At 33.5% G+C, this 14,105-nt stretch overlaps 3 protein-coding genes across 3 annotated transcripts; all 3 read left to right on the plus strand.

Moving 5' to 3' along the window:
• On the plus strand, positions 177-4,200 carry LOC105168861 (cytosolic Fe-S cluster assembly factor NBP35). Its single transcript, XM_011089042.2, has 4 exons — positions 177-318; positions 1,864-1,948; positions 2,043-2,144; positions 2,804-4,200. Exons 2-4 carry the CDS (start codon positions 1,906-1,908, stop codon positions 3,727-3,729), a joined length of 1,071 nt encoding a protein of 356 aa, XP_011087344.1. The 5' UTR covers positions 177-318; positions 1,864-1,905; the 3' UTR covers positions 3,730-4,200.
• On the plus strand, positions 8,700-10,693 carry LOC105169392. The gene is made up of 3 exons (XM_011089786.2): positions 8,700-9,085; positions 9,736-10,412; positions 10,617-10,693. Exons 1-3 carry the CDS (start codon positions 8,955-8,957, stop codon positions 10,691-10,693), a joined length of 885 nt encoding a protein of 294 aa, XP_011088088.1. The 5' UTR covers positions 8,700-8,954.
• LOC105168862 (transcription factor UNE10-like) lies at positions 11,274-13,475 on the plus strand. The gene is made up of 4 exons (XM_011089043.2): positions 11,274-11,479; positions 11,627-11,692; positions 12,127-12,579; positions 13,072-13,475. The coding sequence occupies exons 1-4, from the start codon at positions 11,372-11,374 to the stop codon at positions 13,186-13,188; spliced, it is 744 nt and encodes a 247-aa protein (XP_011087345.2). The 5' UTR covers positions 11,274-11,371; the 3' UTR covers positions 13,189-13,475.

Consider the following 14,105-nt stretch of genomic DNA (forward strand, 5'->3'; position numbering starts at 1 on the left):
ACCTTCTTTTACTTGTCCTTTTATGTTAAAATAGAGTTAATTTTTTCTATGAAATGATCGTCGATTAGATTTTAGGTTATTTATAATTACTTATTTTTATATTATAAATAAAGTTTGAATAATATATTTATTTATTTCAAAAATTTATAGATATATATATAGGCCACTAACTTAGTTCACCTGTCTCTTAAACACCTAAGAACACACACATCTAAACCTTTCTGCACCCGCCGTCTGTCGCACAAACAGTTGAGAGATCGCCGGAGCGGCAGTGGTACCTGTGACTTTCTCGCTCTTGTTCCTCTCTCCTCTTCATAGGTATCCTTTGTGCTTTCAAGTTAACTTTTGAATGTTTTATTGGGTTAATCCTTGAAAGCAAAATAATGGGTTGTTCACGCATGTTGAATTATGGGTGGGTTCATCGCATGTCAGCTTTTCAGTCATGTGTTGTTATAGTTTTGTGAATATTGTGCGTCGTGACTTTGGTTTAACTAGTTAATTTGAATGGTGAAAATTTGATAGCTGATATATGGACGAGAAAAGGGGATTGTTCTTGCTAATAAATCGTGTGAAACTGAACAATATCGTGTTAGAGAGTTTTGCATGATTGGGTATTTGATTGTACATGTTTATATCTTAGAGAGTTTTGGATGAGATGGATATGTATTATGTTTATAGTTTGGACCTGCTGCTCTCCTAGAAACTTTGTGGAAAAGTTGACCTCTGCTGTTGAGTTATGCTTGAGGATGGTTGGAGTTATAAGCTATAACTATGGATGTTAAATGGTATGGTGTATTCTTTGTTTTTTGGAGTGGTTCTCATTTTAGGGCTGTCTTGTAGTGTTTGTACGAGTGAGTGAAGGAAATGGTTGGTGTGCGCATGTGTTAATTGGAGGTTTGTGAGCAACCACGCCAAGTGTTTTTTAATTGTTATAAGGCCAAATCTAATGTAGAACCCTCCTTACTTTTATCTTTGAGAATCATTAACTTCTGAGATTATTCTAATGGCGTTTTAGGATTATTCTTTTTGAGGTCTTAGGACTCCTCCTAAGAATTCACCACCTTCTTGGACCTTGGTGTAGACCAAAATTGCTCCCCAAACAACTCTGGTATGTTGATGATTAAGGTGCCAAATTTTGTGGAGGGTAGAGTTTTACACATTTAGGTGACTAGTTAGAACAAACTGGCTGTTAGTAAGACTATTTGAGAGAACTCTTTATTTAAATATGAAACCTCATTTTCAGGTGCAATTGTATAACATTATATTTCATGTGTAGCGCTGTAGTAAAAGTTTAACTATGAATGGGAACTAGGTATTTTTGACTTATGAAATGAGATCATTTGCTTTTTACCTAAGATGCTTTGACTGAATTTTGGGATCGTGTCTTAATGTGAGTTTATGTATGACCTATTATGAGTTTATATTGTTCTTCACTTGTCCATGAAGATGTAAAACTAAAGTTATTTATATAATGACCTATCCATTTGAGATATTGATATAAGGCAATCAATGCATTTGAACGTGTGCGTTCCTTGTGCGATGCGAGTTTTTGCAGTCCTATGTGATGGAAACGGGATTGGGATTTATAGTTGGTTTTTCGTATTCGAATCTGATTCGGATTGTGGGAGATGCTAATGAATTTTTGTCTTGATGTTGTACTGGATTTTCTGAACAAGTTAGCGTGCTCTAAATTTTGTGTCCTTTCGGCGCTACATGTGAGGAGGCCAGAGGTGACAATTTCCATGAATACGAAAATATAAATTAGGCCAGCCCATGTATATGATCGAAAGGCTAATCCTTAAAATCCAGAATTCTCACCAAATGCAATTGTCTCTCACAAAGTTGATCTTTTCACTGAAACAGTAAACAGGATTCAGAGTCAGCAGCTCAGAAAGAGTTAGAGAAATGGAAAATGGAGGCTATGAAGTACCTGAAAATGCCAATGAACGTGTGTGAACTTCAATTTTCAGAGTTTTTATGTTGTTGAGCACTTGAGCTCTAAAATGTCGTTCTCTTACTTAATATTTTCTGGTGATTTTCAGATTGCCCAGGACCTCAGTCTGAATCAGCTGGAAAATCTGATGCTTGTGAAGGATGTCCTAATCAGCAGATTTGTGCTACTGCTCCCAAAGGACCCGATCCAGGTCCATTTTCCCACTATTTTTTGGGTCATGCATATAATGATAGTCATAAAGTTGGGGCTTCAAGTTTATACCTTTTTGTATAGGCTGCAAATGCCTTTTAATGATTGCTTGCTATATGTATGAACATTCAGATGAATTCCTTTTGGTGGGATTTACTAGCAATTTCTTCAGGAAAAGGTTAAAGTTTGGTTCTTGAAATGTTGGCATTGATGATGAAAGCATTGTACTTGATGATCATTGCCTATCATCTGCACTAAGCAAATGAGTAGATGTTTCATACTTCTACTTACTAACTAAATATCTCGTGCATTAATGTTTTTCACCTCGACTAAAACAGTAAATAAAGAAAATTAAATTCAACGGAATCAAAGCTAACCATTTAATATTTATAGATCAGAGAAAAGAGAAGGGAGAAGGGTTAGGTAAGGCCATACTATACTTGAATGATTGATAAGTATCTGCCCTTTTGTTGTTCTTAAAGGATTCTAAAATGCATTAGGTTGGAAACAACTTATAGTATGTAAATCATCTGTAGAATTATTTATCTCTGATTTCTTGTTATTTTAGTTTGCTAAGAAATATCAAATCGTGGATTGGTCTTTGCCGTTGCATATGACTATTGTCAATTGGACTCTTTACATTTTTGTTTCTTTTTCCAGACTTGGCTGCTATTACTGAACGCATGGCAACAGTCAAACACAAAATATTAGTCTTGTCTGGCAAAGGTGGTGTTGGCAAGAGTACATTCTCGGCTCAACTATCTTTTGCCTTGGCAGCTATGGATTTCCAGGTGGGCCTCCTTGATATTGATATCTGTGGTCCAAGCATCCCGAAGATGCTAGGTCTTGAAGGACAAGAGATTCATCAGAGTAATCTTGGATGGTCTCCTGTTTATGTTGAGTCCAACCTCGGTGTCATGTCTATTGGATTCATGCTTCCCCACCCTGATGAAGCCGTCATATGGAGAGGACCTCGAAAGAATGGAATTATCAAACAATTTCTGAAAGATGTTTACTGGGGGGAGATTGATTTCCTTGTAGTCGATGCACCACCTGGGACCTCAGATGAGCATATTTCAATTGTCCAATTCCTCCAAGCAACTGGAATAGATGGTGCTATCATAGTTACCACCCCACAGCAGGTATCTCTTATCGATGTGAGGAAAGAAGTGAGTTTCTGTAAAAAGGTAGGATTGCAAGTCCTTGGAGTAGTCGAAAACATGAGTGGTTTTTGCCAACCCTTGTCAGGATTCAGATTCATGAGTGTCACAGAAACTGGTGAACAAAAAGACATGACGGACTGGGTTATTACATCCATGCAAGAGAAATGTCCAGAAATGCTAAATTTAATTGCTTTCAGCGAAGTGTTTGATAGTAGTGCTGGTGGTGGTGTTAAAATGTGCATGGATATGGGCGTCCCCTTTCTTGGAAAGGTTCCCCTGGACCCTCAGCTGTGTAAAGCTGCTGAGGAAGGAAGATCTTGCTTTGATGACAGTAAATGCCTGATAAGTGCTCCTGCCTTAAAGACCATCATAGAGAAACTGTTATCACAATTGGAAGTATCTAGAATCGAGGAAGGTGCATAGGTGTGGGCTATCTGAACCAGTTTCCTTTGTAAATCATCAATGTATTGATGTACCTTCTCTTTTTATAAAATTAAACAAAGAAGGGTTCTCTTGGAGGTGATATGTTTTCTTGAAATAAAATAAAATGAGAATTTTTTGCAGCACAATCATTGCTTTATGCACAGGAGGCAAATTAGTGTCCAGGAAAGAATTGATTATAGCACCAACCACAAGCACTTCATCAACAAGCTGGAATTCGTGTTGGGGGTTTGTCACCCATGTTGATTCTAACGTAAAGGCTGAAAGGAGGGAACTGCTATTCAATATGTGAGCAGTAACAGCAGGAGATGAAGCTCCAGGAGATATGAACATTGCCTTAGCCGGTATGATTATGTAAACTTTTATTGTAATCCTGTTTCTTGTATATAGCACTGCGCTTCTCTCGTTTTAGTTTCGAGCAGTATATAATTTGATTATCAGTCTGTTTTTGCATTTTTGTCTGGCTCAGTTTCTTTTTCAACAACAAAGATGATAGGACAGATCATAATGTCTTGGATTGAGTTCCAGATATGAAATTTCATGTCACTTATTTGGGTAGCATGTAAGTGGATTTATGAATATTTTTAAATGTATACGTGATAATATGATAGAATAACATATTATTATTATGTGTAATTTAATGTTCACAATTCTATTTAATTTATCATAGAGGGCCATGACATAGCATAACTGATCTTGATTTAGTGAAAAGTTGAGTTGTGACGCAGGCATGTGACCTATCATAGAGGGCCATGACATAGCATCTTATACATTTTCCTATATAGCAGATATTGTTTTATGCTGTGTATATGTTGTATATATACTACGATGACGTACTTGATAATGAAAATTTTATATTTTGTATTTGGATCGATGCACTCAACTGCACATATCACAGAGAATTTTAATTTTTTAGACTATATTCATGTGAAATTATAAATAAATTTCAAATCTATTTTATATAAAACCATTTACAGTTTTTATTTTAAATCATTTCATTAGCAGCCTTACCGATTTCCTCTAAATTAGGGTAACCAGCACTTTTCATCATATAATTTTAGGGTCTTTTCACTTTTAGTTTCATTGATTATAAAATTCTTACTTCTAATCCCGTAATTTTTAAAGGTAGCACTTTTAGTTCCACGACAATTCTTCATTAGGTATATTAATAAAAAATACCACGTGCTTAACAAGTGATTGTTCGAGTTTTTACACTATTGGCCCGTTGGTTAGGGAATTTTTACTTTTAGTCTCATAACTTTTAAAAATTAGTATCTTTTGTCCGATGCACTTAGCATCTACGTGGATCTTTTCCGTTAAATATCTAAAAGAAATGTATCATGGGACTAAAAATACTATTTTTTTAAAAAAAAAAAATTATAAGACAAAAAATAAAAATTTCATAATTAATAAAATAAAATAAAAAATCTAAATTATGAAACGAAAAATACTATTTCCCAGTTTCCCCTCCTAATTATATACTCTGGCGAATGTGGACTACTGAATTTGTTGTCGGGCGTCGCCTGGACCTTTAACAAAGGACACATGATGGCAACATATGAGTGAACATTCAATGTAACAAAGGGTACATGCATTCTCATGGCTCATATTGCACTACCTTAATTATTTCATTCTTGTATATAAATATTTTGTGGCCTTCCTAAATTTGATAGGAAGTTAGTTTAATTAGGGTTATAAATGCTCGGGCCAAAAGATGGAGCTGCAGCCAAATTCCTACCATAGAACTGTCCCTCAGAACATAAAATATGAAGTTATCGGGCTCAATTGTTCGGACATGCCTAAAACATTATTCGGCCTAGGTTACGTATATTGTCAGGAAATACTTTTGTCAAAAAAAAAAAATAAAGACTTGCTTTAGTCATAATTAAGATACATAATTATAGAGGGAAAAGGGTACATTATTCATATTTTTTCAATTTTTCATATATTTTAAAATTTTAATTTAAACCTCAAATGACTGAAATCTAGTGATCATGAGGATTGTACAACATCTCATTCGAATTACGTTGTCCAAATTTTACCTACAACATGAAATGGAACAATTATTGGAGAAATATATATATATATATATAGATGTGAACGTGACATTCAATTAATGTTTGGAATTTCATTTCAATGCAATAAGGACAATGCGATAGTAAGTATGAGTTGAAATTGTTGGATTGGACATGAGATTTTTCTAGAAAATTTAAATATTGGGTCCACTTGGAATTATAGCTATTAGAAATTACTATGCAGTTGCCTTGTGTTTGTGGTACACACACAATTCATTATGCACAAACAATTTATATATAGTTTTCTGAACCAATGAGAGCTCATAAATATTTCTTAATATATAGTTTGTTTTTGTAAAATGGAGTATAGATCGAGCCATATCTTTTCCATTCCCGTCACACTCCAACAGATCAAACAATAATAATAATAGAGAAATTCGTACCTATGTTATATATGAAATTTATACTTTAAAATAATAGAAGCGTTTGTTTTTACTTTTATTTTTCGTTGGTTTCAATTTTTTAATTTTAACAAAAAAGAAAAAAGTAGAACTATTTGTTTCTAAATCTTCCATATATGTATATGTGTGTATTGAAAAGAAATAAAACCTAGAAATGGGAATATATGAATGGTCCTCTGAAGAACACTCATCAATATTCCTCCTACCTTTCAATTTCCTTTAGAGCCAATCATTTCCCACTTGCTTTGTTTGAGGACCCAATGACAATACCATTCTTGTGGGGTTTTTTGACTCAATTACTTTAATATCTATGGTTGATCTATCACTTCTTTCGGTTTTTTTATATATATAAAAAAATAAATTTAATTGTCATGTAATTATTTGTACTTTGAGAAGAATATACGTATACATGAATTGTTGTTCGAGTATAAAAAGGAGGGGGTATGTCTTGTATCAATAAATATTAGTCTATACTATAGTATACCCTTAATTAGATTATCTGATCATAAATTTAAAATTAAATTGTGAGATTTTTCAGTAGAAAATTTCAAATATAAAATAATATTAGACGATTATTGCACATTTTGAAAACATGATCCTAATTAATTAACAATAAGAACTTGACGATGAAAAATATTCTAGAATTTGTTACTTGTGAGTTGCTATAACTTATCTTTTTTTTAAAATACGAGTTGTTATAACTTATTTGTAAATGAGACTACGATGGTTGCTATATGTGAATTGGTATGTCACTACAAGAGAGCTTCAGGGATGGAAATCAGAGGCGGAAAAATAACTGTCAATTAGTTTTATCTTTTATACACGTATTGAGATGGAAAATACTTTTGTCTTAAAATTATATAATAATAGGAAAAATTATTTTTTTTGTCCTTTCATTTTACCGCCTATTAGTTTTAGTCCTATATGTATGCTTTTTGTTTATTTAGTCCTGTAAGTTATAAAAATAATGACAAATAGTCTGAATTAGGATTTTCTACATGATTTTTTAGTGAGATTTTGAAAATAAGCTGGAAATTGCCACGTGGCAGGCAATTTTTTGAATTTCCGGTAATTTAGATACGTGTGCAGGCATATGTAGTAACATTTAGCTAACAATGCTAACTGGACATTATTTAAATACTAAAATTCCAAAAAAATTATATAAAATATAATTTTTTTATAATTTAAATTAAAATTATAATATTAAAAAAATTAAATTATTTTAAAAATTATATTATTTACTATAAATAATATTAACTATACTTATAAATTAATATTTAATTTAATTAATATTAACTATACTTATAAATTTAATTAATATTTGTTTTTTTTAATTTGCGGCGACGATGATTAAATCGCAAACACTACAAAAGAAGGCGGAATTTGACATGGAGAAGTTAATTTTTTTTAAATAATAATATATTTTTATATATTAGAATTATATATAATATAATTTAAGATTTGTTAATTTTTATCCCCTTTAAAACAGATCCAACATATCTTCCAACACATATCCCCTTTAAAATATATCCAACGTATCTTCCAACACATATCCAAAGTCACATAGCAGCCATGACATCTTTTAGGCCGAAAATTAAAATTTCGATTATCGGAAGATTAACTTTTATCATTTTTGTAACTCATACGATTAAATAAACAAAAGGCGTACTTATATGACTAAAACTAATAGGGAGTAAAATTAAAGGACGAAAAAAATAATTTCCCTTACAATAAAATTACAATTATGGTATCTTTCATAAACAACGAAACGTCTAATCTTTTACGTAACATCTTTTCCGTAATAATAAATATATTTTTCAGTATAAGAAACTCAATGTAACTAATAACATAATTATCAGCAAAAACTTGGATGTCTACTTAAGTAGAATCAAAATATTTAAACAATTTGCGAGTCATCGGAAGTATATATATATGTAGCTATTATATGATCAAAAAATGTAAAAATTACATAGATACAATAACACAGCGACAGTAGCAATGATTAACATGAGCTATTATTGGTATCCTCCCAAGTTGACAAAGAAACCCAAATCCATTATAATTCGTTGAAATGCATCAACAAATTGCACTATCTACATTATGATGATAGGGACACGCAATTTGAAAACCATAAATCATAATTTAAACTCATAAACTGAGTTTTCAAAACAAAGTCTTATATAGAAATTATATGATTTTGTTATTATAGTTAAATTAAAAAATTATGGTGAATACTACACAATAGCTATTAATATATTATTTTAATTTGCAACTGAAGTAAAAATATTACAATTAGATGAATTATGGGAAATGTCGTTAACGTATATAATGAATAATTTATTTATTTGGTAGTATATGAACTCATTATAGTGGACCCACCAACGTGTATATTAGCATCAAAATCTACATCCCAAATGATAAAAATGAAAAGTAAAAATCCAAAGTAAATTAAAGAGTAATTAGGTAACTGGAAATAAAGAGGGGGGAGAGAGAAAGGGAGGGGTAGGTACTGCATGTCCCAAAACTTATCCTTAGCCTGTGTTTAGCTTTCCTTGCCACCACATGTCTTGTTTCCAAATCTTTATCATCTTGAGGCCGACATATCCAAAGGGGACCATTCTACAAAGAAAAATACATATATATATATATATGTATAACAGATAAATTTTGCAGTTGATTAGCTCCTATGCATTTGGAGAGAGAGAGAGTGTGTGTGTATGTGTGTAAATGAATGATGAGTGAGTGCATAGTGCCCAACTGGAATCTGAGGCACCAAAGACAAGAAGAGCAAGTAGAAGGAGAAGAGAGGAACAGATCCCCTCACGTGCAATTTCACCAAAATCTCTCTTATGTTGTCCCCATGTAATGCTTTTATATGCTCTCTTATCCTAATTCCCAAGATTCTTCTCTGCTTCTTTTCTCTCTCTCTCCCTCTCTCTCTCTCTCTCTATCTCTCTTCATCATATATATATATATATATATATATATGCAGCATGATATATATATAGGGGGAAAACAGAGAAAACTTTCTTTCATGTAGGTAATCTATAGTACTGTTTCTTGACAAGACTCCATATATATGATAATGATGATGATGATATGATGATGAGTTCCATTTCCAGGTCCAATTTCCCCCTTTTGTACTTATTTTTTCATTATTTCCAACTACCACATTTTGTGAACCATCCATCTCAATTTAAGTTAAGCTTACATCTACCCATTTTAGTGCTTTGAGAATTTCTTAAAATACTCCCGATTCATGGCTATTTTGGTGTATGAAACTTCTCTTTATGTCTTACCTAGTTCTTGTCTTCATTAGTTTTGTACATTTTCATCTTGGAATTACAAGTTGTCCTCTATATGTATGTGTGTGTATATATATATAGTTATTGGAACTCAAACTTAGTACGAGAACGAGATGGGAAGGGCGGAAAATAACAATTAACATGTAATGAGGCTATTTTTTGTTCTTGTTGAAAATTTCATTGTTATGTGGACCTTATTGTTTCCAGGTCTAAGTATGAAGTGACGGAGCTGACATGGGAAAATGGGCAGCTAGCGTTGCATGGACTTGGGGGAATTCTTCCTCCTCCTCCTCCTCCTCAAACGTCCAAGCAAACATGGGATCATAAACCCGGAGTTGGAGACACTCTTGAATCCATAGTCCATCAAGCTACTCATCAGCTCCCCCCAAATGGTAGAGATCATCACGGAAAATATCCCACCTCGACGTTGGCCGTGAACTCCACCTCCCACATGCACACGGAACACAATCAGGACGGAAAATGGAGTGAAAACTCCACTCACATGCACTTGCAGCATGAGAATCCAGATCAGGGAGGTGGGAAATGGAGGGAAAGCCTTTCCCACATGCAGGTGGAAGGGAATGGGGAGATGAAACCGAGCCCCACCACACTCTCCGGCGGAAAATGGAGGGAGAACTCCAACTCGGCCCAGCAGATGGAAGTAAAAGCAAATCCAGCTGCCGCGTCTTCCGGTGGGAAATGGAGGGAAATGGATGATGAGCAGGGAAAAGGGGTGGTGAAATTGAGCTCCAAATGGGGGGAAACGCATTCGAAAAGGGTGAGATCAGCGGCGGAGCAGGGGTGCGGGAGGAAAAGCTTTCAGGCGGAGGAGAGCGGCTGCGCGAGCGCGAGCGCAGCCTTCTGCAGAGACACAGACACCACCAGTAAATATCTATTATTTCAATTTGTTTTCTTTGTTAATTTATTTGATTTTTAATTTTAATCATTGTTCTTTTTATTTACAAAAAGAAATTAATATTTGATTTTAGTTATAAAACGTGTTTATATATACATATATATATATATATGCATGCTTCATGAGTTTGTCTTTTAACTTCTAATGTCTAACTTAAATTTCGTACATAAAGATCTTTCGGAAAAAATAAACCTTGATACTTTCAAGATTACAAACAGCATTTTTAGAACTGAATTGAACATAGATTGATTTAATCGATACTGACTTAAAATTTAATAATATTTTTACTAAAAATCATAAAAAAAATTGTTTTTATAATTAATATATATCAATATTTTAATTGAGTTAATATCAGTTGTCCTGTCCACCCGGGAGGAAATCAGGTTCCAATTCAAATACAGGTTGCCGGTTGTAATAAAAGCATTTGAAATCAAGAAGATATAGACATGGATAGGATATGATGACATACGTATAGTTCCACTCCTCCAATTCCAAACCATAGTGCATGTCTGAATTAGTGCAGACATGTAATCAATTCTCACCGACATTGGGAACTTGATATAAATGTGCTAACGTATTATAATATTGGAAACTGATGCATGCATCACATTGCTCTCTATCAAATTCATTTTTTTTATTCTCAATTTTATTACATTTTTTGTTTGTTTTTCATTACAATTTTTTTTTTCTTAAATGCGATAAATGACATAATTAAAAGTAAAATGCAAGAGGATTTGTAATTAAAAACAGCTGTATCATGAATTGTGAAGATGCAGTCCCTAAATAGCATGTTTAGGACTACCATAAAAAAGATAGTAATTTTCATTATTTTTCTGAATTAAGGGGATCAGATACTTTATTTAAAAAAAAATAAAGAAAAAGTGGAATAAAATTACTGGAGGCATTATTAATTAGCATTATAAAATTATGATATCTTGGCAGGATGGACAACGCATGACAAATGGGCAGAGCTTCCGCTCCCAATCGTCCACACGACGCAGTCGGGCTGCAGCTATACATAACCAATCAGAACGGGTACGACGAATGTTTAACTGCAATAAGTTTGTAATAAGTCGATTAAAAAAAAATATAAATTTTGGGGCAGCTTTTTTAGTTGAATTAAATACATATAATGTGATGATTGGAATTGCTTAACAAATTGTATGCATGGCATCCTTGTAGAGACGTAGGGACAGGATCAATGAGAAGATGAAGACTCTTCAGAAGTTGGTCCCTAACGCGAGTAAGGTGAGTATTTAAGAAAACGTATTTTATTTCACATTTTCTTGCACTACTTAGTCTATCAAAGTTTGTAATAACACTTTATGACTTAAAACTTCAAGTCATGAAGTGGTATTCTATTGTCAAATATATTAAAGGGTTTTATCCTCTTATGAAAATATTAATTAATAGGGATAAAAACTCTCCAAAATAAAAATAAAAGACAATCCGATTCCCTCAAGTTTTAGAAAGAAGTTCACTGTCTCTTGCATCGAGCAGTTGCATTGCCCTTTTCTTAAAAGTTTATACGGGGGTCGGGATGCGTTTTTATTCTTTGTTTTCATAGGGTATATGTGGCGCTTAATCCCAGATCTTGAATATTAAATAATTTTTTTTTAAAGTTTAAACTTTTAGTTAAGGTGGTCATTCCGTACTCCTAATTTCTACTGATTTACATGTAGACTGACAAAGCGTCGATGTTGGATGAGGTGATTGAGTACCTAAAGCAACTGCAAGCACAAGTTCAGATGATGAGCAGTGCAAGAAACATGCCCCAAATGATTGTGCCTTTGGGAATGCAGCAACAACTTCAAATGGCTCTATTGGCGCGCATGGGAATAGGAATGGGAATGGGCATGGGAATGGGGATGTCCGGAATGGGGATGGGAATGCTTGATGTCAACAATTTGGCCCAGAACCTGCCCCGTTCCGTTCCTCCCTTCATCCATGCGGCCGCCGCCAGCCCTCTTGGCGGCACCACCACGGCATCCTTCGTGTCGCCGCCCTTTGCCATGCCTCCGATGGTTCCTTCTCCTCCTCCAGCGACGGCTCCGTTGAAAGCCAATGTTGATGCTGCCCACGTCAATGCATCCGTGCCTAATTTTAACGATGCCTACAACACATTTCTCACACAAGTACGTCACTGATTTTGAATCTTGGACTTGAAGTCTTATGCCTTTATGATTAAGTATAAAAAGGGAATCTATACATAATAAAATTTGGAATAAAAATTTAATTTGATATTTTAGGTGACTGATGAATTAATACACAAGTTATAATCGAAATAAAAAATATTTAGATTTTCTATGTTAAAATTTATATCGTCTCTTGAATTATTTCTAATATATATAGTATGTGAACGGACATTTTTTTTCTTAAATATTCAAATAATAGTTTTATATATGATATATAAATATATATATATATACGTATATGTGTATGAAGCGAAAACAAATATACATGCATTAATTTATTGAAGGGGTGCTTCTGCGAGATTATTTTAAGCAGTTTATCAATTTTATATTGAAAATAAGTTGAAAATATGACAAGTATATTACACTTGTTGTATGATTGATTTGTTCGAATGATGTTTTTGTTGTTTGTGTTTTTTGATTATTAAAATGCAGCAATCCATGAACATGGATTTGTTCAACAAAATGGCAGCTGCCCTCTACAGATCACAACAGCCCAACCAACCACTCACCTCCTCACACTCACACCCAAACGATGCTGCAGCAGATTGACAACAACAGCAATAATATATGCTTAATTTTAGCCAATATTGCAAGTTGTATCGAAATATTGACCTTTATATATATATATGGGTGGGGTGAGAATTCAACGGGTAGGGTCGTCTGTATTCGGGTTGTTGTTATATGTGGGTGGAGTTCAAACTAAATTTATTTATGTATGTAGATTATTTGTTGTTTAGGAAAAAATAAAATATTGGACTTTGTAATAGGTGAATAGGGATTTGTAAAACAGATTGTATTTGCGTGGTTGAATGTTTGGTAGCATTTTTGCATTAAAAGCAACGAGTTGATTATTCTTATTAACTAGTTGAGTTTTGATTTACGTCAAAATCACCAAATTGAGTTGTGATATGGGGTTCAACAACATCACAAAAATCGAAATATCTTCTCAAAAAATTTAAATTATCGGAGGACTGACCTGCAAAATCATAAATTTTGATGCTTAAGTTAATAATGTGTTTGACAAAATAAAATGAGAAACACTTGAATAAACATGAGATTGTGGCGAAATAAATTATGCGATCGGAGATGGAGTGCTTGAATATGAAAAATGGAGCTGAAATCTAAGTAGAGAGTGCACAAAAACAACAAGGGTTCCTATAGCCTTGCTTTCGAGAAGTGGAATGAGCTAAACTTACTTTCTTGATTCCCATTAGACCACTATTTATAAACAAGCTTTGGAGAGATTTCAGGATTCGTTGGGATTAGTTTAGATATACTTGCAATCTTTAGGATATTTACTTTGCAGGGATAATATCATCCAGCATTTAGAGCTATCTTCTAAAAGATATGCTAGCTCAAAGTGATCTTGCTAAGTCAATCGCTAAAATAAAAAAAGTAGTTACCTACTGCTTCAAACAACTAGATTCAGCTGGCTATAACATCCCTACTGACCCCTTTATGGCGAT

Source organism: Sesamum indicum, linkage group LG8 (genome assembly GCF_000512975.1).
Source record: "Sesamum indicum cultivar Zhongzhi No. 13 linkage group LG8, S_indicum_v1.0, whole genome shotgun sequence".
NCBI lineage: Eukaryota > Viridiplantae > Streptophyta > Magnoliopsida > Lamiales > Pedaliaceae > Sesamum > Sesamum indicum.